Source organism: Heterocephalus glaber, unplaced genomic scaffold (genome assembly GCF_053883595.1).
Source record: "Heterocephalus glaber isolate CG9 unplaced genomic scaffold, H.glaber_assembly_v1.0 deba00001812, whole genome shotgun sequence".
Taxonomy (NCBI): Eukaryota; Metazoa; Chordata; class Mammalia; order Rodentia; family Bathyergidae; genus Heterocephalus; species Heterocephalus glaber.
The window spans coordinates 24,861-51,328 of NW_028258483.1; the positions used below are offsets into that span (position 1 = coordinate 24,861).

At 38.0% G+C, this 26,468-nt stretch overlaps 1 protein-coding gene across 1 annotated transcript in view; it reads left to right on the forward strand.

Moving 5' to 3' along the window:
- Positions 1-26,468, forward strand: part of Efcab3 (EF-hand calcium binding domain 3) — a 61,273-nt gene that overhangs the window by 22,589 nt on the left and 12,216 nt on the right. The window contains exons 8-12 of the mRNA XM_087203847.1: positions 5,722-5,809; positions 9,307-9,380; positions 13,953-14,096; positions 15,835-15,906; positions 17,137-17,257. Of these exons, the coding sequence (XP_087059973.1) occupies positions 5,722-5,809; positions 9,307-9,380; positions 13,953-14,096; positions 15,835-15,906; positions 17,137-17,257 (499 nt within the window). The remainder of the gene's footprint in view (positions 1-5,721; positions 5,810-9,306; positions 9,381-13,952; positions 14,097-15,834; positions 15,907-17,136; positions 17,258-26,468) is intronic.

Below are 26,468 nucleotides of genomic sequence, written 5' to 3' on the forward strand. Positions count from 1 at the left end.
CTTAATTCAGTCCTTAAGCAAATAGAATGATGACTGTATGTAAATTGATAAAAACTGCCAATGAAACCTAATAAGGAAGCATTGTTAGGCGCCCAGCAGAGTGGCACACACCTATAATCCCAGCACTCTGGGAGACTAAGGCAGGACCACAAGTTTGACCTCCAGCCAGGCTGCTTAGCAAGACTCTGTCTCAAAATGAAAATAAAAAGGGCTTACGAGGTAACTCAGTGTGAAGGGCCTAGGTTCACTCTCCACCGCTGGAAAAAAAATAGGAGTTAATACTTTGACTTACAACCTTTAATCCCTTAATTATTTTCCCTAATTGTCTTGTCAGTTTCTACCCTCTGTCTATTAAGGTGACTGGACACCGTTACCTCTCCGTTTTCCAAAGTTCCTTTTGCCTTTACAGTCCATGTCACACTGCACCACTTTGATTATCAGATATACTGTTGCTAAGGGCTTCATTTGCTGTCTTTTAACCCCTAATTACATTGTAACTGTTTGATAACATAGTGCAGTTTACAAAGTAGGTATTCCTCACTCTGCCATTAAATAAATTAATTCAATAAAATGAAAGGAGTAAATTTGTTTGATGATGTATTCATTCTCTTTTATCTATTCTCTTTTAGCTTTAAAATTGTGAGAGTAACTTTTGTAGTTGAAAGGACACTATAAAGAAAGTGAAAAAACAATGTACAGATAGGAGACAATATTACCAATAAGAATTTAGTATCCAAAATATATCAAGAGCTCTTACAACTCAACAATCAAAATTATTCCTCCCTTATCTGTAGTTTTGCTTTCCACAGCACCAATTACCTGCAGTCAACTGCAATCCAATATTTTAAATGGAAAATTCCAAAAATAAATAATACATATGTTTTAAATTGCATGCTCTACTGAGTAGTATGATAGTAATTGTTATCTCCTATCCTGCTTGGGACATGAATCATCCTTTTGTCCCCTATTTACATACTATTTGCATTACCCACCCGTTAGTTACTAAGTAGCTGTCTCGGGTGTATCAACTATCACTGTATTCCATTGCTTATGTTTATGTAATCCTTGTTTTACTTAGTAGTGACCCAAAACCACAAGAAGAGTAATCCTTGCAATTCAGATTTGCCAAAGAGAAGCCATAAAATACTTCCTTTAAATAAAATGATGAAAGATCTTGACTTAATAATGAAAAATTATTGTTGTTAATCTCTTACTATGCCTAATTTATAAATTAAACTTTATCATAGGTATGTATATATATGAAAAAACAGTGTATCTATAAAGCTAGGTAGTATCGGTAGTATCAGGCAACTACTAGGGCTATTGGAACATGTCTGCTGAGGGTAGGAAGGGATTATTGTAACCCAGATTTTTCAATGGACAAAGGATATGAATAGACATTTCTTTACAGAAGATATAAAAATGACGATTAGCACATAAAAAGATATTCAATATCATTAGTCATTAGAGAATACAAATCAAAATCACAGTGAAATATTTCAGACTGGTTAGGATTAATGTAATAAAAACAACAAGCATTAATGAAGATGTAGATAAATTGAAATTCTCATACATTACTGGTATGAATATAAAATGGTGCAAATGGATAAATGCTATATTTGTTGAATTAGTGAAGAAACTAACTGAAAGCTACATAGACTCATAAAAAGATAAAATATTAAAAATCAGAATATTTAGAAGTTTGCAAAACAAGGATTAGACAACTTAATATTAAAACTTAAATAAGGGGGGCTGGGGATTTAGCTCAGTGGTTTTGATGCCTTCTGTGCAAGCCCAAGGACCTGAGTTCGATGCCTGGTACCAAAAAAAAAAAAAAAAAACAACTTAAATAAGGGCCGGGCATTTAGCTCAGTGGTTCCGCCACCTACCTCGCAAGCGCAAGGTTCCAAGTTCAATCCCCAGTACCAAAAGAGAAAACTTAAATATTAAAACTTGCTGTAAAAATTGATCCTAGAAATATTTTCTGACATTTTGTATGGGCTTTTGCCATGAACCAATGAGGACATAATTGTACATGTAGAGCAGCACTATTCATAGTAGTGTCCACATAGACGAATGGATAAGCCAAAGGCAGTATATCCATTTAATGGAATTTTATTCAGCCCTTAAAAGGAAGAAAGCTGTGACCCATGCTACAAAATGGATGAACCTCAAGGATATTAATGCACAGTGAAATGAGCCAGTCACAAAAGGACAAATACTGTATGGTTTCACTTACATAAGACATCTTTAACAGCCAAGTGCATAAAAACAGAAAATATGGTGGTTGTCAGGGTCTGGAAGGATGGGGAAATGTTGAGATGTTATTTAATGAGCACAGTTTCCACTTTGCAAGACGAAAATGTTCTGTAGATTGGTGGTGCAACAAAGTGAATATACTTATCAATACTTGTTACTATGGTAAATTTTATGTAATATGTCTTTTACCCCAACTAAAGACAAAGGATAATTTAAAATTTTACTTCTAGCTGGGTACAATAGCCACTTGGAAGGCTGAGACAGAATGACTTGAACCCAGGAGTTTGAGATCAGCCTGAGAAACATAGTGAGACTTTGTCTCTTTAAAAACCACAAAAACAAAAGCAAATTTTTTTTTTACTTCCCACCAACTCCATGTTAATAGGAACTGTCATTATCCCCATTTTCAATTTGGTTGCCTTTAACATAGTAAGTCCGTAGTAGATACTTCTTGAACTAATTTGTAAATTAAACCTGTCCTGGGCCGGGGATTTAGCTCAGTGGTGTTGCCACCTGCTGCACAAGGGCAAGGACCCGAGTTTGATCTCCGCTATCAAAAAAAAGAAAAAAAAAACCTGTCCTTTATCTTCCCTTGTTTTTGTTCTTAATGCACTAAGTTTGAAAAGACCTGGGTAAAGTCAAATCATACTTATAAGGAACAAACTCCCAGAGCAGGAGTGGAAAACTTTTAGAAATGCTGCTGCTAAGTGAATCCAGAAGCACTTTTGGAGGCTCCAGTGCATTACTAGCTAAACTCTGGGTACCACAGTCTGTGGTTACCCATAAACAAACATGCCTCTCTTACTGTGCCTAATTTATAAATTAAACTTTATCTTAGGTATGTCTGCATAGGAAAAAACATAGTCTATATAGAGTTTGGTATTAACTGTGGTATCAGGCATCCACTACAGGTCTTGGAATATATTCCCTAAGGGTAAGGGAAGATCATTGTAACCTAAATTTTGAAATGGACAAAGAATATGAATAGACATTCCTTCACAGAAAATATGAAAATGACGATTAGCACATAAAAAGGTGTTCAACATCATTACTTACTAGGGAAACTCAAATCAAAACCACAATGAATCTAACTCCTACACTAGGATTTACAGTTCCATGAGAGAGGTCAGATCATGAATACTATGATACCTGCTTAACAGAATCAATCTTTTTGTTTGTTTTTTATTTTGTTTTTTGAGACAGGGTCTTGCTATGTAGTCTAGGCTGGGCTTGAACTCACTGCAATACTCCTGCCTCAACCTCCTAAGTGGTGGGATTACAGGCATATGACACCACACCCGGCTCTTAATTGCTTTTTTTTTTTTTGGTACTGGGGATCGAACTCGGGTCCTTGCGCTTGCACAGCAAGCGGCAAAACCACTGAGCTAAATCCCCAGCCCTCTTAATTGCTTTTTAAAGTCACTTTTCTTACTAATATTAAAGTTTATAAGCTTATGAGAGTGATTTTTTTTTTGCCCTTCTTTTTAGACCTAATGATATGGCTTGGGGTTTCTGTTGTTTGTTTTCGGTTGTCTGTTTTGTGGTACTGGGGATTTGCTCCAACACAGGAATGAATTTGTGGGTCCTCTCCCTGGGCCTGAGCTAGAGCAATGAATGAGGTCACAGTTGCGTGATGGAACAGACCCTTTGTTGGGCTCTTGATCTGATTGAAGGCCCAAAGTGGTGAGTGGCACAGCTTAAAAGTAGGTAAAAAATCAGAATTTTTACAGTTCTATGCTGAGTCCTTTTTTAAAAAGAAAACACTGTCATGTCTTTGAGGGATTGAAGTTTGTTTTAAAATGATGATTTTCAACATAAGGATGATTTCAAAGCACCTTTCAAGTACCTAACTTGTTGAACATCTCTGGAGTTCCCAGCTGTGTGGTAGGTTTCTAGATTCCGAACATCTGTAATTGAGTTGTTTAGAAACAACTACACTCCAGGTTCTGAAGTAAAGACCTGGGGAAAAATGATTCTAATCAGACATTAAGAAACTTTTTTCTTCATGGTTTAATAGTATTTATTGTTCATTATTCCTGTTAATGACCCACTTTTCTTGTTTTTGAGCCACCGAAAAGACAAAAATTTGCTATGTTGCCTAGGGTGGCCTCAAACTCAATGTCTTCCTGCCTCAACCTCCCAAGTGCTGGGATTACAGGAATGCGTCACACTCCTGGTTCACTCCACTTCTAGAAAAGATAACTGAAGCTATAAAATGAACAAAGGTGGAAGCCCTACCACCCAACCTGTGGTCAATAGGTCCTGTCTCTCAAACTATGCAGAGTGGTAAAGGGAGGACTAGAGCAATGGTTTTAGTGAAGAAGTCGATTCAAGAAGGTCTAGAGTAGCAAACAGCATTTTATTCCATACCCACTCCTACTTTTAAGAAAGACTTTGGGGCCAGAAGAACTGACAGGGCAGGGATGTGCATCTCAGAAGGAAACCCTGAGAAAAGCTACGTACTACCAGTCAGGTGCCTAAGGCAGAAACAAGGAGGCAGGTATTTAAAATGCTATAACATTTGCCAATTAGAACTTGAAATGTTCTGCTTCATAAATAAATTTTGCCTTTAAATAACTTTTTCCATGGGGCCAGGGATTTAGCTAAGTGGTTCCGGCGCCTGCTGCACAAGCACAAGGTCCCAAGTTCGATCCCTGGTACAAAAAAAAACAAAAAACCCCAACTTTTTCCACATATTTCTAGGATGCTTTATCTGATTCACTTGGCACCATTTTTTATGATTTAAGATATATAACATGATGGTTTTGTGTATGTATACATTGTGAAATAATCACACAATCAAGCTAATTAATATATCAGTCATTTCACACAGTTACTATTGAGAGGAAGTGAGAACACTGAGGCTGTGCTCTCTTACCAAATTTCAAGTACACAGTGCAATACTGTTAACTGTAATCACCATGCTATGCATTAGATCTTTGGAACTCACTCATCTCGCATAACTGAGAGTGTGCACTCTCATATCCCCCTCTTTCCAACCATTCTACTCACTCTGTGAGTGACTATTTTAGATTCCACATAGGAATAAGTGAGAGCACACAGTCTTTTCGAGTCTGGCTTATTACACTTAGCATTTATTTTTTGTTTGTTTGTTTTTTGGTACCGAGATCGAACTCGGGACCTTGTGCTTTCGAGGCAGGCAGCGGAACCACTGAGCTAAATCCCTGACCCCAGCATTTATTTTTATATAGCATCAGAGTGATAATACAGTATTTGAGAGGAGGAGCAGTAATAAGAAATTTTGCTTTCAGATCTAGGGAAAATAAAAGGAATTTTCCACATTGCCTTCCAACTTTGCCCATAACTCTAATGTGAATTTGCATATAATCATTACTTGAGGCTCTAGACTTCAACCTCCAAGCCTTGCACTGGAAAAGTTCCAAAAGAGTATAAAGAAACTAATCTGTGAATTGATCCTTAATTGCATTTTCTGAGTTCCAGACGCAGTTACTGGCCACATGGCAGTTTCAGAAATTAAATCAAAACTTACGTTGAAACCCCTAAAAGTACCTGTCTTCCACAGCAAGAGGTAGGTAATGGAAGTGTTACTATATTATGATAAAGAATTATTAATGTAGTGGATATATTATTAAATACCCATAAAGGCTATAAGACAAGTTAGAATGCTCTTCAAATATCTGTTCTGTGGAGAATTTAGTTATAAAACAAAACATTTAAATTGAGAAAGCTTTTTATGAAAAGAAAATGATAAACCTCTTTTTTGACTAGAGAAACAGTTTTCCTTCCTGTTCTCCCAAATGAAATGCTATTTTTGGTTAGGACACAGAATACCCTAGACTGCTCAAGGAGTTGTCAGTTATACCCTAAGGTATTTTGAGTGCCAGTTTAAAGGAAAATAAATTCAGAAGACCTTAAGGTAGAGCTTAACCCCTAAGCAAGTCAAAATATAGAAAAAGGGTCTATATGACAAATACAGCCCGTAAAAGGCAATCTGGTAGATTACCCATGACTAGCCTTAGGCTAAAACTGAGGAGGGAAATTTGCTTGTATCATTAACAATAGCTTTCTCTCAAGCAGTTACCAATAAACTCCAAAATCACAGCTACTAATAACTGAAAGAGCCCAAGATACATTTTACCAGATTATAAGAAGAAAAACTCCTCTCTTTTATCACAGTTGTTCATTTTCTTTACCACCTTGAGGATATTTTTGCTAGTGTTCTTGGGTTTGCCAGTGCTAAAAAAAATCGTATCTCTAACACTTTTTAGATAATAATGGGTAAAATAACCTTATAGCAGCCAAACCCTTAGTATTACTGTTCCCTTACCCCACATGAAAAGCTATCTTTTGTGTTGGGTTGGGTTGAGTTGGGCTGGGTTGGGTTTGGTTTTGAGTCATGTTCTTTTTATGAATCTCAGGCTGGCCTTGAGCTCACTATGTAGCCCAGGCTGGCCTCAAACTCCTGATTCTCCTGCCTCAGCCTCCCTGGTGCTGGGAATTTCAAGAGTGTACCACCACAGCTGATCAGCTGCCATTTTTTCCCCCCAGCACTAGGGATTGAACCCAGGGAGTGATGAGCTATTTCCCCAATCTTTTCGTATTTTTATTTTGAGGCAGAGTCATACTATATTGCCCAAGCTGACCTTGAATTTGTGATCCTCTTGCCTCAGTCTCCAAAGTAACTGAGATTACAAATGTGTGCAGCTGGCACAAGCTGCCTTTTGAAGCGGTGAGTTCCTTGTCACAAAAAGTAGTCTAGCAAAGACTAAATAATACCACATATAGAGGAAATTCACACCCTAAATGAAAGGCTGGACTGGGATCATTCTAAATCAAAGGTTCTACAATCATTTGTGGGTTGCTCACTTCTCCTTCTGAAGTTAAATTCCAGGTTCTCATCATGAACAAAGAATTTTTTTGGCGGGGGGTACCGGGGGCCTAACTCAGGACCTTGTACTTTTGAGGCAGGAGGCAGAACCACTGAGCTAAATCCCCGGCCCCTTGAACAAAGAATTTACAAAATGAGCAAAAAGCAGTGGCAAAGTTTATTTGAAAAAGTGAAAGTGAAGAAGAGTGAGGGAGAACCTGGCTCTGCAGAAGAAACTTGGGCCGAGTAAAAGAGGAAAAAGCAAGATAAGAGTACACCCTGTAGAAAACAAGGCAGGCTATCATGAGGAAAGCCATGATAGCCAGCTCTTCTTGGCATCTGTGTCCTTTTATATTGTCCAAATCTCGAGGCCAGGCATGGTGGTGCACACCTGTGATTGCAGCACTGGGGAGGCTGAGGCAAGGAGGATCGCCATGAGTTCAAGACTAGCCTGAGCTACATAGTGAGTTCAAGGCCAGCCTGAACTATACAGTGAGACCTTGTCTCAAAAAAAAAAAAAAAAAATCTGGAGGAAAACCACGAGAATTTCTACATATGGATCCTGAGAGGCGGTGCTGGGATCCCACACCTCAAGTTGATAGGAGGTCTAAGCATCCTATTGAAAACCTGCTCAAATTCCCAGAAGTCCACGGTTTTGGGAACTGTTCTGCCGTGTGTTCTAGGATCTTGTAATTAACAGGTCCTGCCTACTTTCCCAGCTTTGCACCCTAATCTCCTATGTCAATTTGAAACTTATATAAAATAGAAACGCTTTCTCCAGTGTTTGGTCTAAGATAGGGTTTGAAACTGTGCCAAAAGTCTCCTTCCATAATGCAACTAATAAAGACCTTATACTGCATAGAACAAATGCAAGGTCAAAACTTATGCCTTCCTTTTGCTTCTTGACAACACACTTCTGTATCTGCTGCATCAAAAGATGCATCACGCTAAAGAAATTTGTTCATATCTACAAATACAAAATATTTGCCTTAGTAAAGGCAAACTTGAGTCTTCAGAATTTCAAGTAGGTGATTTCAGAAGAAGAAATCAGTGTTACTATAAGCTAAGAAAATAAGGCAAGTTCAATAAATATCCATGTTACAAATTTGAGAACAATACCTTTTAAAAGCTTATCACAGCTGGGCTGTAGTGTGGCTCAGTGATAGAGGGCTTGTTCCAACTCCAGCACTGCAAATGGATGGATGGATGGATGGATGGATGGATAGATAGATAGATGCTTATCATTTCCTTTTCTCTCCAGTCCCTCTTTGAAAATGAGTTGAAAATAATATTCTAGAGGATACTAAATTAATAAAACCTAATAATTTTATTGTTTAATTTCAATGTTTATTTCTTTTAGTTTATCTTTAACCAATAGCTTTTTATAAAACCACAAAAACTAAGAGATTCCATAATTTGTAAACTTTTAGTTCTGTTAGTTTCAAAACTCAATGCATTTTAAATAATACAAATCTATAAAAGTATGGTTGCTTTAATTAATTTATATTTCATTAAATCTTATTTAATTTACCATATTATAAGCAAACCCAGTCTTACAGAATACATTTCTGTGTTCCTAAATAAGTTATTATAAATCTATACAAAGTGTCTCCTAAATATTAATATTTTCCCTCCTTTTCCAGATTTTTCTTTCCTAGGAAAATGAAAGGGCAACCAAAGTTCCAAACTTTCTGGAAGTGTTCTCTGTCTTTTTCTGTCTTTCACATATGTGGTAAAAATAAAATTTTGCAATTAAAGTTGTAAAATAATCATAGATGCAAACATTTCTCTATAAGGATATACATCACAGCATTATGTGTACTAAAATTTTGAAACAATTTATATTTCTAAGGACAGGAGAATTTAAGACTTTTAGCCTGACCTGGGATAAGTTATTTAATAGCTCTGACCCTCAGTTTCTTGTTTTACAAAATGGAGGAATTCAGAGTTTTTTAAGGGAGGCAAGGATGACTGTCAAGTATAGCGCAGAGGTGTGGACCCGAGGGGCCAACATTTTCTCACTGTCCATCCTGTGTCTGATGGCAAGTGACAGAAACCATCCCCCTGGGAAACATGACTCTGCATGTATTATCATGTTCACATTCATTCCAGTCAGCAAAAACTAATGAATGGCACTAATGTTTGCTCCTTTGACTTACATACATATTAAATTTAAATCTTTTCATGTCTCTTCTCAGGGATAAAGATTTACCAAGATCTCTTCAGTGCCAATTACAACACACAGAAAAGTTGAGCCCTTCACAAATGGAAGGTAATGAGAATCACCCCAAAAGTTACAGCATAAAAGACAGCCCCTTAATATATACAATCCCTTCTTTAGTACAGATTTAGGATTTCAAGAGGTGTCTACACTCCTTCATTTAAGAGAAGAGGGCTATGGATGTAGCTCATGTATGAATCTCGGGGTTCAATCCTCAGTACTGGGAAAAAAATGCTTTAAAAAATGCTGGGTGTGGTGGCACACACGTGTAATCCCGGCGCTCAGGAGGCTGAGGCAGGAGGATCGTGAGTTGAAGCTAGCCTTGACTACATAGGGATTCAAAGCTAGTCTGTACTACAAAGAGAGATCCTATTTCAGAAAACCAAAAATAAAATTAAATTTAAAATGAAAAAAAAAATCACCTTTATTACTAAGAAATCTGGTTTGGAAAACAGAAAGGATTGTCAAGATCAGATTTACATTTTGAGTTTTTTGTTTTTTGTTTGAATTTGTATTTTTACTTATAAAACTAAGATACATGCTTTAACAGTTTTGAAGTTTCTAAAGTGCCTTTGTAGTATGTTGTGCTGTTTGTTTGTTTGTTTGTTTCTTTGGAGTTTTGTTTTTGGTGCTAGGAGTTGAAACCAGACCCTTACTGAGATACACCCCAAGTCCTTAAGAAATTTGTGGGGTTTTTTTTCCGATTAATTTTATTGGTACATTTTATTGGTACTCTTTAGGTATACAATTCATTTACATTTATCATTGGGTGTGTGTACCTGTACATGATATATCTTGGTTCTTATTTTTTTCCCCAAGAAATTTGTTTTAATCAGATATGATAAGTAACATGTGGACACAGAGATGATTTTCATGGAGATGTGTTTTTATATTCGTAGATCCCTAAAAACAGAAGGCACAGCATACCATGACATGGCAAAAAATCAACAAGAGGCTTTACTGTGATATTTGCACAAAGGAACAGGCAAGGCAGAATAAGCAGATTTAGGATTAGCTACACTGAAGAACTTCAGTGACCCTCTGGGGTTTGGGACTGTCCCTCACTTGGTCTAGGACCTGGATCTGGGGTTAGTGGGCCCGGCACATAAGAGCCAGAGAAGGTAGATGGTTAAGAGATGGTGTCCAGATGGGCTGGTGTGCATGTGAAAGGCATATATATAAACTAGCTGCTTACTATCACTGGGAACTAACTAGGCCTGTGAGGGGCAGGCCCTGCAGGCTTAGCAAAGGCCAAGAGGTCAAACCATCAAGTATAAAAGTAGAAAAACTGGTTATTCAAATGCTTAATCCTCATAACTTTCCTATGAGAAGTTAATTTGTTCATTCTGCACACTTGTTTTTTTTTGGTTTTTTTTGAGATGGAGTCTCACTTTGTAGTTCAGGCTGGCCCTGAACTCCCTATTTAGCCCAGGCTAGCCTTGAACTCGCAGCAATCCTCCTGCCTCTGCCTCCCGAGTGCTGGGATTACAGACATGCACTACCACACCCATCCTCTGCATACATTTTTTGAATACCTCAAAACCCCAGAATATCCCACCTTCACTCTCAGTGTATATCCTTGCTTCCTACTTCACTCAAAACCAAAGCAATCAGAACAGAATTTCCAGATTTCCACCTCTGTATCTACCTCCCTACCAGTGTCTATACCCACATATTTTGCCTTCCACTACTTTTTAGTACAACTTGAGCAACAAAAATAAACAATTCAGAATTGGATTAAAACCCAAAGTATAAAATAAACATCCATGAGGCCAGGATTAGTTTCACATATCTATAATCCTGGCTACTCAGGATTCTGAAGCAGAAGGATGGAAAGTTCAAGGCCAACGCCTGTCTCAAAATAAGGGCTGGGGCTGGGGTGTAGTTCAGTGATAGAAGCATGTTTGAAGCCCTGGATTTAATCTCTAGCATCACAAAAAATATTTTTTAATTAAACATCCATAAGTCCATACTGATTGAATTCTTTTTTTTTTTCAATTTTTATTTTTTATCAGTACATTTTTGCAGTTCATATGGTAGTGGTATTAAAGGGAGAAATGAGGTTGCAATGTTTTTGTTTTGGGTTTGGGTTTTGGATTTTTGAGACCAAGTCTCACTGTGTAGTCCAAGCTGGTCTTGAACTCACTGTGTAGTACAAGCTGGCCTTGAATTCATGGAGATCCTCCTGCTTCAGCCTCCCGAGCGCTGGGATTACCGCGCTGGGATTACCGGCATGAGCATGTGTCATCATGCTCAGCACAATGTATTTTTTAAGGGAGAAATAACAGTACATTTGCATGATCGTAGGAATAATATATAGATAGTAAGATTGGATGTTAGAGACAAAGGAGACCTTTCTTAGATAATATATTTGAATATGGGAGAGAAGATAGGTTCTAATCTACAATGGAGGGGCTGGATCTAGATAAAAGATAAAGTTTACTTGTGGAACAGCAAAGTATGTGGATACAGATCTTGGTAGGGAGGAAGACATGGAGATGTGAGTCTGTAGAACTTGTCTCTTCTTTCCAACGCTCCCCTCCAACATTATTTTTTCTCATAGTATACACCACCTTCCAAAATAGTACCTAATTTACCTATTATACTTAATATGAGAACTCCATTGCATGAATGAATGCATGCCTAGAACATGCTAGAGAGATTAGGAGAAGGTAGAAAGGAGTCAGGATAATTTGGTTCCAGTCCTAAAGAAGCTGCATTTTACCAAGAGAGAAAGGTGTCACATTTCCACAAAATTATAAGATGGACATCATTTTCTCTATAAAATTAATCACTCATAAATACAGATGCTAAGACTTGACTGTGATATGAAATAAATTTCGCCTGGTGCCATTTGGAATATACTTTGTCCTGGGTTTGTTTTTGCATTCACTAATTTTAGAAAATACATGTCTGATTTTGGCTCTAGTTTATGCTGGAGAGAGGGTTGGTCCTGGGATGGAATGCAGGGACTCGCACATACTAGGCAAGCTGTCTTGTCCATAGCCCACATGTGCTGGAGCAGGGCAGTAGGTTATTAAGAGACCGAAGAAAGTACCCAGACAGCTTGTGAGAGATAAGGTTTATTAAGAGTGACAGGTACTAACAGGGTAGGATACGGTTAATTGCAGCTTACTATCAGGGGTAGTTTACAAGAAACATGTAGGGGTCCAATAGTGCTAGTTGGCAGAATTGCACAGAGGGTGTGCACTCACCAGCACTGCTAGGCAAAATCCCATAAGGGACACATTTTCTACAACAGCACTGCTCAGCAAGTCCACAAGGGATGTGTACTTAACAGCAGCACCTCTGTGGAGGCCCAGTGATAATAGTTTAGACAAGCATTTACCAAATTGGAGCATCCATGGTGACCACCTGGACTACAGGACTCCACAATGCTCTGTCCCTCACGCAGCTGTTGCAGGGAGGAAGTTTCACAGATTAAACTACATCACAGTGACATCATTAGCTTGCTTTGTTCTATTTTATGACCAGCATTTCAAGGAATGGCTAATTTAGCATACTGACAGGAAGGCAGATCTACAGATAATATTAGTTTGCCCAGTTCCCAATGTAGCTCATTCAGACATTCTAGTCTCTACTTATGATGTCCCCTTAGTTTGGCAAGAGCCTGGGTAACATGTAGGGATGTTTCAAGAACATGAGGCTAAATGCCCTAGTTTTTCTCAGGAACAATACACAACTGCTCTACCACTGAGCTCTATCTCCAGCCCTTTTTTATTTGAGACGGAGTCTCACTAAGTTGCCCAGGTCAGCCTCAAATTGTGATCCTCCTGCCACAGCCTTCCAGCAGCTGGGATTACAAGTATGTGCCACCACACCCAGCTTCAGTTAGTGCTTTGAATATTTCTTTTTAAAATGGTAGATCTGTATAAAAGACACATACACAAATATTAAATTTGGCTTCAACTTGGTGCATCAGCTTTCTATTACTGCCGTAACAAATTGTCACAAATTCAACAGCAAAACAGTATAAATTCACTGTCTCAAGTTCTGTAGGTCAGAAGTCCAGGCAGGGTTGGCTGGTTTCTCTTCTCCAGGTCTTACTAGGGTGAAATTCAAATGCTGGCCACCCTGAGCTCTTATTTGGAGATTCTGGAGAATCTGCTTGCAATCTCATTCAGATTTGTGGCACAATTCAGTTCTTGCAGCTATTTGGCTGATGTCCCCAGTTTCTTTCCTGTCTGCCAGCCAGGAGTCTCCCTCAACCCCTTCCAGCTGCCAGCACTCCACATCACATTGCCCGCCATCTTCATACCCGCAGTGGTGGGTTGAGTTTTTCTCGTGCTCTGAATCTCTCTGACTTGTGCCACATCTATCTTGCTTCTTCTTCTACAAGGAGTCCTGAAGTTAGATTGGGACCACTCAGGTAATCCAAGCCAGTATATCTTCTCTACATCTCCTAAGTCCCTTCTATCATATAAAATAACATATTCATAGGTTCCTGGAATTAGGACATGAACTTTTTGAAAGGCTATTTCACCTGCCACGTCTGGTTTTCGGCTCTTCCAATTAGTTTATTCCAGTTCAAATCTCAAGGATTGACAATGTCCTATATTAAAGATGTCTATTAAATATTCACTTTTAATTCTACTTCTCCAGCCTTCCAAGATGCCTATAACTCCTTCAACAAGGATAAAACTGGTTGTATTGATTTAAATGGAATGATGAGCACTTTAGCTAAATTAGGAATGAATTTAACCAAGCATGATGTCTATAATGAATTAAAATGTGGTGATCTTGATCGTAAGTATTTTGATGTCGCATTCTTTTTTAAAAAGACTTCTGAACACATATTTTTTTCCTCAGTGATTGTATAAACAGAGGAAATAAACCTCTATTGTATATACATTTGTTTAAAAAAAAAAACGTAAACGAAAGTAAAGAGTACCCTTACCAAAAAATGGAAACAAGGGCCGGGGATTTAGCTCAGTGGTTCCGGTGCCTGCTTCACAAGCACAAGATCCTGAGTTCGATCCCCGGTACCAAAAAAAAAAGAAAAACACAAAAAAAATGCAAACAAAATCTTTGTAAATGGGGAGGGGTGGAGAAGTTGAAGGGAGGGCAGGGGAATGGGGAAAAAATAAGAACCAAGACATATCATGTAAAGATACAAATTCCCAATGATGAATGTCACTATATTGTGTACCTAAAATGTATCGAGACAATTATTTTTTTAAAAAAGAGGTTATAAAAAAAAAAGAGTAGCCTTACCTTATCTGCCTGTTTCACTTTCCATGGTTTCAGTTATCCACAGTCAACCACAGAGCAAAAATATTAATATTTGTCTTGACTCTTTCAAGAGATGCTACATTCACATAGTTTTTATTAACATACATTACTATAGTTGATCTATTTCATTTTTAGTTGTCAATCTGTTATTGTGCCTAATTTATAAATTAAACTTTATCATATGTATGTATGTACAGGAAAGAACATAGTGTACTTGGGGTGCAGAACTATCTGAGGTTTTAGGCATCCACTAGGGGTCTTGGAATGTGTCCTCTGTAGATAAGAGGAACCACTCTATGTGCATGTTTACCTTGAAGAATATCAGTGAGGTATGTGGGTAAGTTATGAAGTCAAATTAATGCTATGAAATGCAGTACTCTTTTAAAAACCTAGTGTGGAAACGGTGACTGTCCTCTCAATATCACAATATTCAAGTTACCTGTCACGATGCCCATTTTGGACAAAGCCTTGAAATAACAAGGCATAAACAGTTTCAAAAATGACATATTACCAAGGAAATCCAAGCCTTTGTTCCCATCTGAATCATTAGTACAGATCTTTCTGCAATCATTATAGCCCACCTATACTAAATTTTAAATCCCATAGCATTTTTGTTGATATTTTTCAAACATACAGATTTATGTTTCTGCTAGTATACCAATCTACTGATCAGTGGTCAAGGCTGTTATGTTGTGTGGAAAATATATTCAGCACATTATCTCCTCTCACTTCTCACCCAGAGCCCATTCAGTCAACATCAGTTCTACTCGTGACTCAGTGTCATTGGTTAATTAAGGTATCATTTGTTGTTTCCACTAACTCTGCCTGATTTTTCTGTTCTTTCATGTAAACACAGCCGCTCCTCAAGTAGCACTCACTATCCTTTAATTTTAGAGGAAATGAGGTATAACTTGGGTAATGTTAAAACAAAAATAATAGGAGTAGATACAGAGTGGAAAGGTTGGTGGATTCCTTGTAAAAATTCCTTGCAAATCTCTGGAAAAGGTTGAATGCACAGGACTACAAGGCCTGGGAACCCCTGGCTGAATGTTTACGTCCTGCCCTTATTTCTGTGGCCTGCAGGAGACAATGTAATGTTGTTAAAATCACTTCAAGAAGACCTGAACAAATTAACGTGCACTGATTTTAAATATTAAGTGACCCCCAGGGTACTTTAACTATCATACTTAACATATAGCCTAATAATTTAAGCACATCTTATCCTTGTTCTGAGCTTAGATTTCTGTTGTAGGAGATGGGAAGGTGAACTTCTCAGACTTCTTAAAGGTGCTGACAGATAAGAACCATTTCTTGAAGGCTGTGGGTGAGTAGATGTTACGAAACAGATGGCAGTTTGGTAGCTACAACCCACTGCATAGTAAACATTATTCACTGAGGCCTCCAATCAAGAGACAAATCAGGAAAGAGTAATCTGGAATGTGATTTATTTTTAAACTGCTTCCCCAAAACAATATCTGCTACGCAAACTAATGCTGTTTTAGAATTTTAACTTATATATATTAAGGAGGTACTGGTGTTGTCTAAAGGATTCCTACATTTGGTCTCAAAGAGAACACTCGGGAAAGTGATAGGTATAGAAAAATGTGGTCTCCTTTTATAGTGTTTTAATTTTTTATCAAGTTTATGTCCTACTTTCAGAAGCATTCTTTTTACAAAAGAAAATAAGTCCTTTCTTTAGAAGAAAAAAGTGATCTCTCTCATGTAGATTTGGACATGGATAATTTATTGCTCTTCAAGGTATTTTTTTTTTCTTCAAGGTGTTTTTCAAAATACCTTCCTCATACTGATGAAGCCTCTAACTCAGTGCAAGTCTGCTTGAGGTTAGAGTGCATGTTCTCATGTGAGGCTATACATGCTATGTAAGAATGCTTGAGATATTGCGAGTAGTACTCTCATGGTTTGTTTTTAAGCTTACAAGACTGCCTGCCTTGGAAAATCTAACCACTACTCATATCATATTTTCTATGATAATACATTCCAAAGTTCAAATCCTCTATGCAGTTTTGAAAACACACCCATTTCTAGACTATAGTGTCCTTAGGATTAAAAAAAAGTTACCATTTCCAAATACTAAAATAAAAACGGAGGCTGGGGATGTAGCTCAGTGGCACTGCTCCTGCTTCGCAAGTGCAAGGTCCTGAGTTCAATCCCCGATACTAGAAAAAAAAAAAAATAAAATAAAATGAGAGTTTTCTTACAAACCAAGGATATATTTATCAACGATTTCTTTGCTTAGAGGAACAAGACAGTAGTCTTTAACATATAATTCATTCTTGTAAAAGTGTTATATATTTACTTAGAAGACATTGAACTAAAAGTATTTTATATTAAGTGATTATTCTGTTTGCCCCTTAATCAAAATGATCTTTCAACAAAACAGAACAAAATTTTGTTTTACTATATCTTTAGTTCCTGACCTGATATTATTATTATTATTATTGTAAATAGTAAAAAGACTGTCATCTTATTACTTTTTTGATAAGTGCTTTGTTCAGAAGACATTTTGAAACTTTTTTTTTGTTCCCCTCCATAGCTCCAGAAAAGGAAATTTGTTTAGATTTAACTGGCAACTCAGGGATCCTATTATTTGAAATCCTATCAAAGCTTGTAGAGACTTCAGCCTTACCCAGAAAGACTGTAATGGAGATAGTAAGGTAAGTGGCAAGGAAAGAGACAAAACAGCCTTCCCAGAAGCATTTATAAGGATATCTCAATAACACTCTTCTCTACAGCATCTGGCCCAAAACTTGGAAAAGGGCCAGGCATGGTGGCACACATCTGTAATCCTAGTACTCAGGTGGCCAAGGCAGGAAGATCGCCATGAGTTTGAGGCTGGTCTGGGGTACATAGTTAGTCAGGGCCAGCCTGCACTACATAGTGTGACCCTGTCTCAAAAAAATAAGTAAATAAATAAAACTCATAAAACCAAAACATAGGAAAAGGTACCTAGGCAAATGTTCATATGCTGAAGCATTCCTGCCTGGCTCTGAAATTGCAAGGTTGATCTCTATCTCCAAACTCCACTATAAGCCTAAGACATCCGAGAAAGTTCAACCTTCTCTACTCCAGGCCAGGAAATCCCAGCAGAATCAAACATCCGGAGATGATTTTAAGTGGGTTTCAAAACCCAAAGTCGGGGCTGGGGATGTAGCTCAGTGGGCACAGTGCCTGTCTGGCAGGCGCAAAGTTCTGAGTTCGATCCCCAGTACCAAAAAAAAAAAACCCAAAGTGGAATACTAGACACCTCTATACATGCTGGAACCACCATGGCCTCTCAACAGATCCTCTGACTCTGAAGTGCGGTACGGCGAGTTCAGACCTTCCATTGAAATCTTTGGACTGGAGTGGAGGCAGGACTAGACATGAGAATAGAGGACAAGGGAACATTCTCACCACCAAATGTATTAACTTATTCAAGCAAATAACAATAAAAATGAGTTTCCTCAATCAATTTTTATCATTGTACCATAGAAATTAAATGTTGCTATTATCAATCATTTCAATTCATGCTTCTTCAAAGCATTGTGGTATCATACTTACTGAGACTTAAAAATACAGAATACCACCAACAGTGTAAAAATATTCTTATGAAAAAAAATATTCTTATGCCTCTCAATAGGTAATCTCTTTATACTGTTCTACCTCTGAACCAGATAGAACAGAGGATGCACAAAATTCTACTTTTCATTTCATTCTAATTCAAAGGCATACATTTATTTATTTATTTATTTATTTATTTATTTTGGTGTTTTTTTCTACTCACTATGTAGTTTAGGCTGGCCTTGAACTCGTGGCAATCTTTCTGTCTCAGCCTCCTGAGTGCTGGGATTACAGGTGTATGCTGCCACACCTGGCAAAGACATTTATTAAATGCCTGCTGTTGGTATATAAAATACAAATTTGGTACTTTGCTTAATCTCTCAGCCTCCTTTCCTCATCTGTAAAATGTAGGAAAGAATAATAATACCTGCCTTAAAGGGCAATTGTAGGAATTTATTTGATACCACGGGATATGCTTAGCACATTTTAAGAGCTCAATAAATGTTAGCTATTATGTGGAAATTAGAATGAGGATAAAATATACCATACATATAAACTAATTTAATCCTCTCCTCCCTAATGAGTATATGTTATCACTCCCATTTTACAGATGAAAAAAATGAAGCACAAGTCAATTAAGTAACTGGCTCAAGAGTTACTGATGCTTATTTTAGCAGTCTGATGCCAACTGTACTGCCTCTTACCCAGGTAAGTCAATGGGACATATAAGTTGATGTTGGTATTTTTATTGAAATTGGATTACTTATCTGGTGATCTTGTTATTACCTGTTTCCTAAGGAGATTAAAAGTGTTTAAGACAAGGCCCAAGAGAGAACCCAAAAAGACACTCAAATCAGACATCACCAACATTACACCTGAAGAAGGTAAATGAACACTACACTAGAGCACCTACCTAAAACCAAAGCCAACTGACATCCTAGGACATATTACCAGGTGAAAGCCACCCTATAAAATAGGTAGATGCAGGCTCTCATACCTTTCCATTGTAAGACCGCTGTCCTTACCAAAGGCTCCGAGTGGATCCCAGCGGTGCCTCCAGAATGTAAGACCAAGGACCTTAGCAAATACTCCAAGGAGCTGACTGCAGCATAGAACACCCGGGAAGGAACACACCGGACAAGTTGGAAAGTAAAACAGACCTTAGTCTGGCCAGACGGCACTCCCAAAGCAAAGTAGCTTAGAGAGGCGTAGCCCAGAGTCCGAGGCTCTTTTTAATAGGGGCTTGCAGGGAAGTTAACAGGCGAAATTTACAGAAGAGGGAACAAAGGTTAGTGGTCTTACATTTGTATGTTAATTAGCCTGACATGTACTGATGGTCAGCAGATGTTTCTTAGATTGTTCTATAGATAGCGTGTGGGAACATCAGTTTTCGAACAAAGAGTTGAGTAATTATGGCTGATACAGATCTTATCTAGTGTCGGGGAACTAACAAGCATCTTTATCTATTTACTCACATTCAATCACAGTTGGGGCTAGGGGAGTTTTATGATTACAGAGTTATGCAGTCCCACACCATGATAGCCCATGCTGTGTTTCCCCACTGCAGCATGTATTTTTATCTTTATCACCCTCTTTTCCTCTTTACTCAGCCCAAGCTTACTCTTCAGAGCCAGTTTCTCTCCTACTCTTCACTTTTACCTTTTCAAATAAAGTGCCACTGCTTTTTGCTCATTTCATCCAATTCTTTGTTCAAGATGAGAACTCCAGAAGGAGAGGCCAGCAACCCAACCTGGTAACATTTAGCTGGTGAGCCACTTTTTAGAAGCAAGTTACCCAATAACAGCACAACTTCAGAATCTTGTCCAAAAGCATTTTCAGAACAGTAGAAACTCATTTAACTAAATTTCTGGAGATTGAGAAGTCCAAGATCAAAGCCCCAGAAGACTGTGTCTGGTGAGGACTGTATTCTTGCTGTAAATTTTCATGAGGGAAAAGAGTAACTTTGGGACCACATTTTCCAGCAGTACAGTTACCAGACAGAAGGTGGCTACCTGACCATATCACACCTGACATGAGTAATGGATGAGGTTTTGTGTTACTGCCTTACAGCCCAGCTCACTATAGCAGGTGATGATGGATCAAACAAATTTATAACATCATCTAACTATAGAAAAGGAGAGTTATGGGGCTGGGGATTTAGCTCAGTGGTTCCGCTGCCTGCCTCGCAAGCGCAAGGACCCGAGTTCGATCCCCAGTACCAAAAAAAAAAAAAAAAAGAAAAGAAAAGGAGAGTTTTGTGAATTGTTTTCAGCTTGGAACTTTTCAAGCAAATTTCAAAGTTTATATGAAAAAGCAGATGTGCAAAATTAACCAAGAAAATTTGAAAAAAGGTATCTATAATGTTCGATATCTCATTGTTTCTGGAAGCTTAGAAGTCCAGTAGTGTGGTGCCAGCATCTATTCAGCATCTGCTCAGCATCTGCTCAGCATCTGGCAAAGGCCTTCTTGCTGCACTGTAACATGGTGAAGAGCATCACATGGCAAGGTAGAGGAGACAGTTATGTGTATTTAAAGTCTCTAGTATCAAAGACTGACTGTGACATATTCATCTTTATATACCCAACCTTTTTTCACAGCACATGATTCATTGTTACATTTGTTATTCTTTAAATGAGAAATTGATCTTCAAAAATCACTGAAAAGGGCCAGGGATTTAGCCCAGTGGTTCCGTCACCTGCCTCGCAAGCACAAGGACCTGAGTTCGATCCCCGGTACCAAAAAAAAAAAAAAAAAAAAAATCACTGAAAGTCTTTTTTTCAACCTATCATATTACTTCTAAGAAACCTCAATATTAAAAAAAATTTGTAGATGCAACTACCCTACTGTTACCTGGTAGGGCTCTTGTCTAGGTTCTTGATGTCCTAAACCAAAATTTGAGCAAGATACCCAAAAGTGTGGTAGCACAATCAAAGGTTTATTTGAAAGACAAAAGACAAGATAAACTCCACCGGGTTGGATTGGTCAGTGAGAAGAGCTCACACCTCAAGAGGGCTTGATGTTGAAAGTTTTAAACCTTGGGATTTGAGGTAGGTTTGAGGGGTTGGTCTAAAGATGACTCCTGCCAAAGCGTGTCTTGACTTGGCTCCTCCATTGTGTAGTGGTGTTTTTGAGCTCTTATGGCCCTTAAAACCCATTCACCAATAGCCATGAGCTCTGGATGCCACACACAATCTGCATAGTCAGTGACATGGTAATTAGTGTTGGTGTCAGCCAAGGATTGCAGACCACTGGGTGTGTGCCCAGGGACTTATTATATATTAGCTAGATTACCTGGCTACCTTTTCCTATTGTAATTTAGACCTGGGCATCCTGGTCCGGGGCTAATGTCTAACTGAGAAGGTAGATCCAGTCCCAGAAAGCAGGCTCCAAGGCAGGCCCTATCTTCTTTCCCCAAACATTTCCTTGATTACCTTACACCTCATATTTAGCCCAGAAAGTGGGCTTTTAGGGAAAGCTCTTTCTTCCTCCAGCTTTTTCCTTAGCTACCTCCTGCCTCATTACCAGATACACAAATACCAACATCAGAACACAAGAAGCGTGAAAAATTAAGGTAACATGACACCTCCAAAAGAACACAATAACTGTCTAGCAACAAAGAAAAGGAAATGAATGGATTGTCTGGCAATTCAGAAGAATGAATTTTTTAAAACTTAATGAGATATAAGAGAACACAAGGGGACAATTCAGCAAAAGTATATGATCTGAATGAGAAATTTAACAAACAGATAATAAAAAAGAGCCAATTAGAAATCTTAGTGCTAAAGAATAGAGGGATTTAAAAAAAAGACAGTTGAGTGCCTCAATAGCAGAATTGATCACGCAGAAGAAAGAATTCCTGAGCTAGAAGACAGGCCTTTTGAAATGATTCAGTCAGATTTAAAAAAAAAAAAGAAAGAAAGAAGGAAAGAAAGAGAGGGAAGACAGAGGGGTGTCAGGAGCCATTCTACGTAATTTTGGGGAAAAATCATTTCACAATTAAATTATGATTAGGCCTAGTCTTCTTGCCTACAGGCAAGCTATGACATGCCAAAACATAACTCCATTTTTGCCTCCGGTCACAGCTAAGACCTCAGTGGTCCCGTGACACTCAAGGGCAAGATTACATCAGCTGAAGATATCCTGGTTCATTGAGAACCAAGTAGTAAGAGAAAGGTTTGCTTGGGGAGGGACAAATTCCTTGCCAGTTTAACTCATCTCACCTACTGTTGTAAGAATGTCTTTGCTCATCTTACCATCCTAATCAGAATCTTATCAGCATAAGATCCTCAAAGTCATAGGATTACTGCCACCCTCCAAGACTTTCCTCTGATTATAAGATCCTTGTCAATTTAGCATTCTCACCGCCTTCTGAGTCATCTGTTACTCCCTAGAAACCCAATAAATAGTGGCAAGCTTGGGTGGCTTCATCTTTGCTGTCCAGAGAAGCACTGATCAGGCCCAGAACCCAGCTTGTTCCTCTAAGTCTCATTTCCTGTCTTTATTCTTTAATTCGCCTTGGGCTGTCATGGCTCACAGGAGACCAGGACCCACTGCAGGGCGTCTGGTAACATCCCCTTTCCCTGTTCCCTACAGAGGGGAAAAGAGAAGAAAAGAAAAAGGAAAAGAATGAAGCAGGTGGGTCTAGAGACTTCTAAGGCAAGACAACTTGCATTGTGAATGTTCCAGATCTTAGGAGAAGAAAAAGGGAAATGGCATAGAAAAGCAGTTCAGGGCCAGGAAGTTAGCTTAGTGGTTCCAGCGCTGGCCTCACAAGCGCAAGGTCACGAGTTTGATCCCCAGTACCAAAAAAAAAAAAAAAGGAAAGAAAAGCAATTCAAAGAAATTGCTGAAAATATTCCAAATTTTGGAAAAGATATGAACATCCAAGTCCAAGGAACACAAAGGATCCCTATAAAACTCAACCTCCCCCCAACAAAAATCCTCTCTAAGATAGATTTTTATCAGACTGTCAAAAGTACAAGAAAAAGACAGAATTCTATAAATAGCAAGAGAAAAACATCAAGTCACATGTAAAAGAATCCGCATTAGATTAACAGCAAACCTCAAAAAATCTTAACAGGCCAGAAGAGAATAGGATGATTTATTCAAAATGCTGAAAGAATTACCAACCAAAAATACTATACCCAGCAAAACTATTCTTCAGAAATTAAAGAGAAATAAAAACTTTCTAAGACTAACAAAAACTGAGGGAATACATCACCATCAGAATAATTCCTGTAAGAAATGTTTAAGGTAGTCCTACGCTAGAAACAAAAATATGATAACTGTCATCATGAAAACATACAAAAGTACAAATCTCAACAGTAAAACAGCTGGGCATGGTGGTGCACACCTGTAATCCCAGCACTCGGGAGGTTGAGGCAGAAAGATTGCTGAGAGTTTGAGGATAGCCTGGGCTACTTAGTGAGTTCAAGTCCCGTCTGAACTACAAAGCAAGACCTTATCTGAAAAGTAAAACAAAAAGGAATGCTTTTCACTGTTGATGAGAGTGCAGACTGGTGCAACCGCTGTGGAAATCAGTGTGGGGATTTCTCAAAAAACTAAAACTAGAGGTTCCATTTGACCCAGCCATTCCTCTTCTTGGTTTCTTCCCACAAGAATTTAAAGTGATACCAACAGTGATATATGCACACCCATGTTTATAGCAGCAGAGTTTGTAATAGCTAAATCTCGAAAACAGCCCAAATGCCTATCACCAGATGAATGAATAAAGAAGGTGTGGTATTTTTTAATACAATGGAATACTAGTCTGCCATAAAGAAGGATAAACTTGAGTCATTTCTAGGTAAATGGATGCACTTTGAGACCATACTCTTAAGTGAAATAAATCAGACACATGTAAATCTCACATTGTTTCTCTGGTGTGAGAAACTGAAAGTGTAAATAAAGACCAAAGCGTGTAATAGATACTATGAACTAGGAAGAAAATATTCAAATGTAAAGAGGAACTTAGGGAGAGGAGAGGGGGAAAAGGAAGAAAAAGACAAGGAAAAAAGTGAAAATAGAAGAAAAAATTGAAGCAAAGCGTTTGTACATAGGGAGGGGAAGGGACCTGAGAGGGGGAATGGGAAAAAAAGAGATGTGATGTATCATGTACAGGTGCAAATTCCCTATGAGGAGTGTTATTATCATTATGTATGCCTGAAAAACACCAATAAATGTTTTGCTATAAAATACAAAACAAACAAAAAAGTAGAACAGATAATACAGAAGAGAATCAAACTTATCAATACAGAAAACCACCAAACCACAAACATTAACAAAAAGAGGGGAAGAAAGAATATACCAAGCAAACAGGAAAAAAAAGTGACAACGCATATTTGTTTACTTAACAATAACTTTTATTGTATTTTTCTTGTTGTTTTACATGGTTTTGGTACTGGGGATGAACTGAAGGCCTTCACAGAGCTACATTCCCAAACCTTTTTCATTTTTTAATTTGAGGCAGGGTCTTGCTAATTCACTAAGTTGCCCAGGATAGGCTTGAACTTGCACTCTTCCTGCCTCAGTCTGCCAGAGTGCTGAAATTACAGGTATGTGCTACCATACCTAACTAACAATAACCTTGAATGTAAATGGATTAAATTGCCCAGTTAAAAGATGTAAACTGGCTGAATGGGTCAAAAAAGTCATGAGACCCAACAATATGCAGCCTACAAGAAATTCACTTAATAAATAATTTAAAGAGTAAAATAAAGGATGGATAGTAGAGGCCAGGCCTATTGGTGTATACCTATAATCCCAGCACTTGGGAGGCTGAGCCAGGAGGATTACTGCAAGTTTGAGGCCACCCTAGGCTATATAGTGAGTTCAAGGCCAGCCTGAACTACATAGTATGACTCTCAAAAAAAAAAAAAATAGATAATAGGAAACAAGGAGTCAAATCTTTTGCAAATGTGAAAGCTACCAAGAGATGGAGGGGGGAGGGCAGGGAGGAGGAGAAGTAAAAAGAATTAAGATGTACCAGCTCCCCACAATGAATGTAATCATTATGTACTGTCAATATATACTAATAAAAATAAAAATTATTTCTAAAAAGAAATTCACTTAGCCCAATGATTGCGAACCTTTCAGATCTTTCAATGATACAAACAGTCCACTGAAGCATGCATGCCATAGGTTCACAACCACTGACTTAGCCAGTAAAGACACACAAATATAATAACAAAGGATGGAAAGAGATATACTATGAAAATAGAAAACACAAGTGAGCAAAAGTAGCTGTATCTATATCTGCTAAAATAACCTTTAAGTCAAACACTATAAAAAGATTTAAAAGGTCGTTATATAATGATAAAGGGATGAATTCAGCAAGAGGAAATAACAATTGTAAATATATATGCACCCAAAATGGAGTACCTAATTATATAAAACAAACATGGCTAGATCTAAAAAGAGATAGCCCATTACAATCATAATTTTCATCAGTGGACAGATCATCCAGATGAAAAAAAAAAAACATCAACATGTTCGACCAGATGTGTTGAACCTGCAGCCTACAGGCTACATGTGGCCCTAGACAGCTAGTGAGTAATGTGCTCCTCAAGACTGTAGGAGTAAATTGTAATGTGATTTTTACAAGTATTTCCACAACTCCATTGTGTGGTGCTCAAGTGTAGACTGCATAGATGACAACAAAATGCTGTGCAGGAGGAGGCACAGTGCAGTGCCACCTCCCCCTCCTGCTCCTGACACACACAGTCAGCCGCATTTGACTGGCAAGCAATTATTGATACTTCGACCTACCTACACATAGTTATGCCCTAAAGGGGGCATTTATTCTTATTAAACACATATTTCTTATTTAATTATTAAAATTGGGCTTTTGTGTTCTATTTTAATGTTACAATAAAAATATAAAAGAGAAATTTTGTTGCTTATATACATTAACTATATTGTATGTATTTTATATGTGGCCCAAGACAATTCTTCACTCAGTAGCCCAGATCAGTCAAAAGGTGGGATATTTTAGATATTTATGCCATAGTAAGTGGACCTAATTTAAGAGATATTACAGAACATTCCATCCAACAACTACAAAATAGTCTTCTCATCAGCAGATGAAACCTTCTCCAGGATAGACCATGTTAGGCCACAAAATAGTCTCAGAATTCAAAATAAATTGAAGTCAGGCCAGGAATTTAGCTCAGTGGTTCTGCTGCCTGCCTTGCAAACACAAGGTCCCAAGTTTGATCCCTGGTATCAAATAAATAAATAAATAAATAATTTTTGTTTTTAAATAGAGGGCCAGGGATTTAGCTCAGCGGTTTCACTGCCTGCCTTGCAAGCACAAGGTCCTGAGTT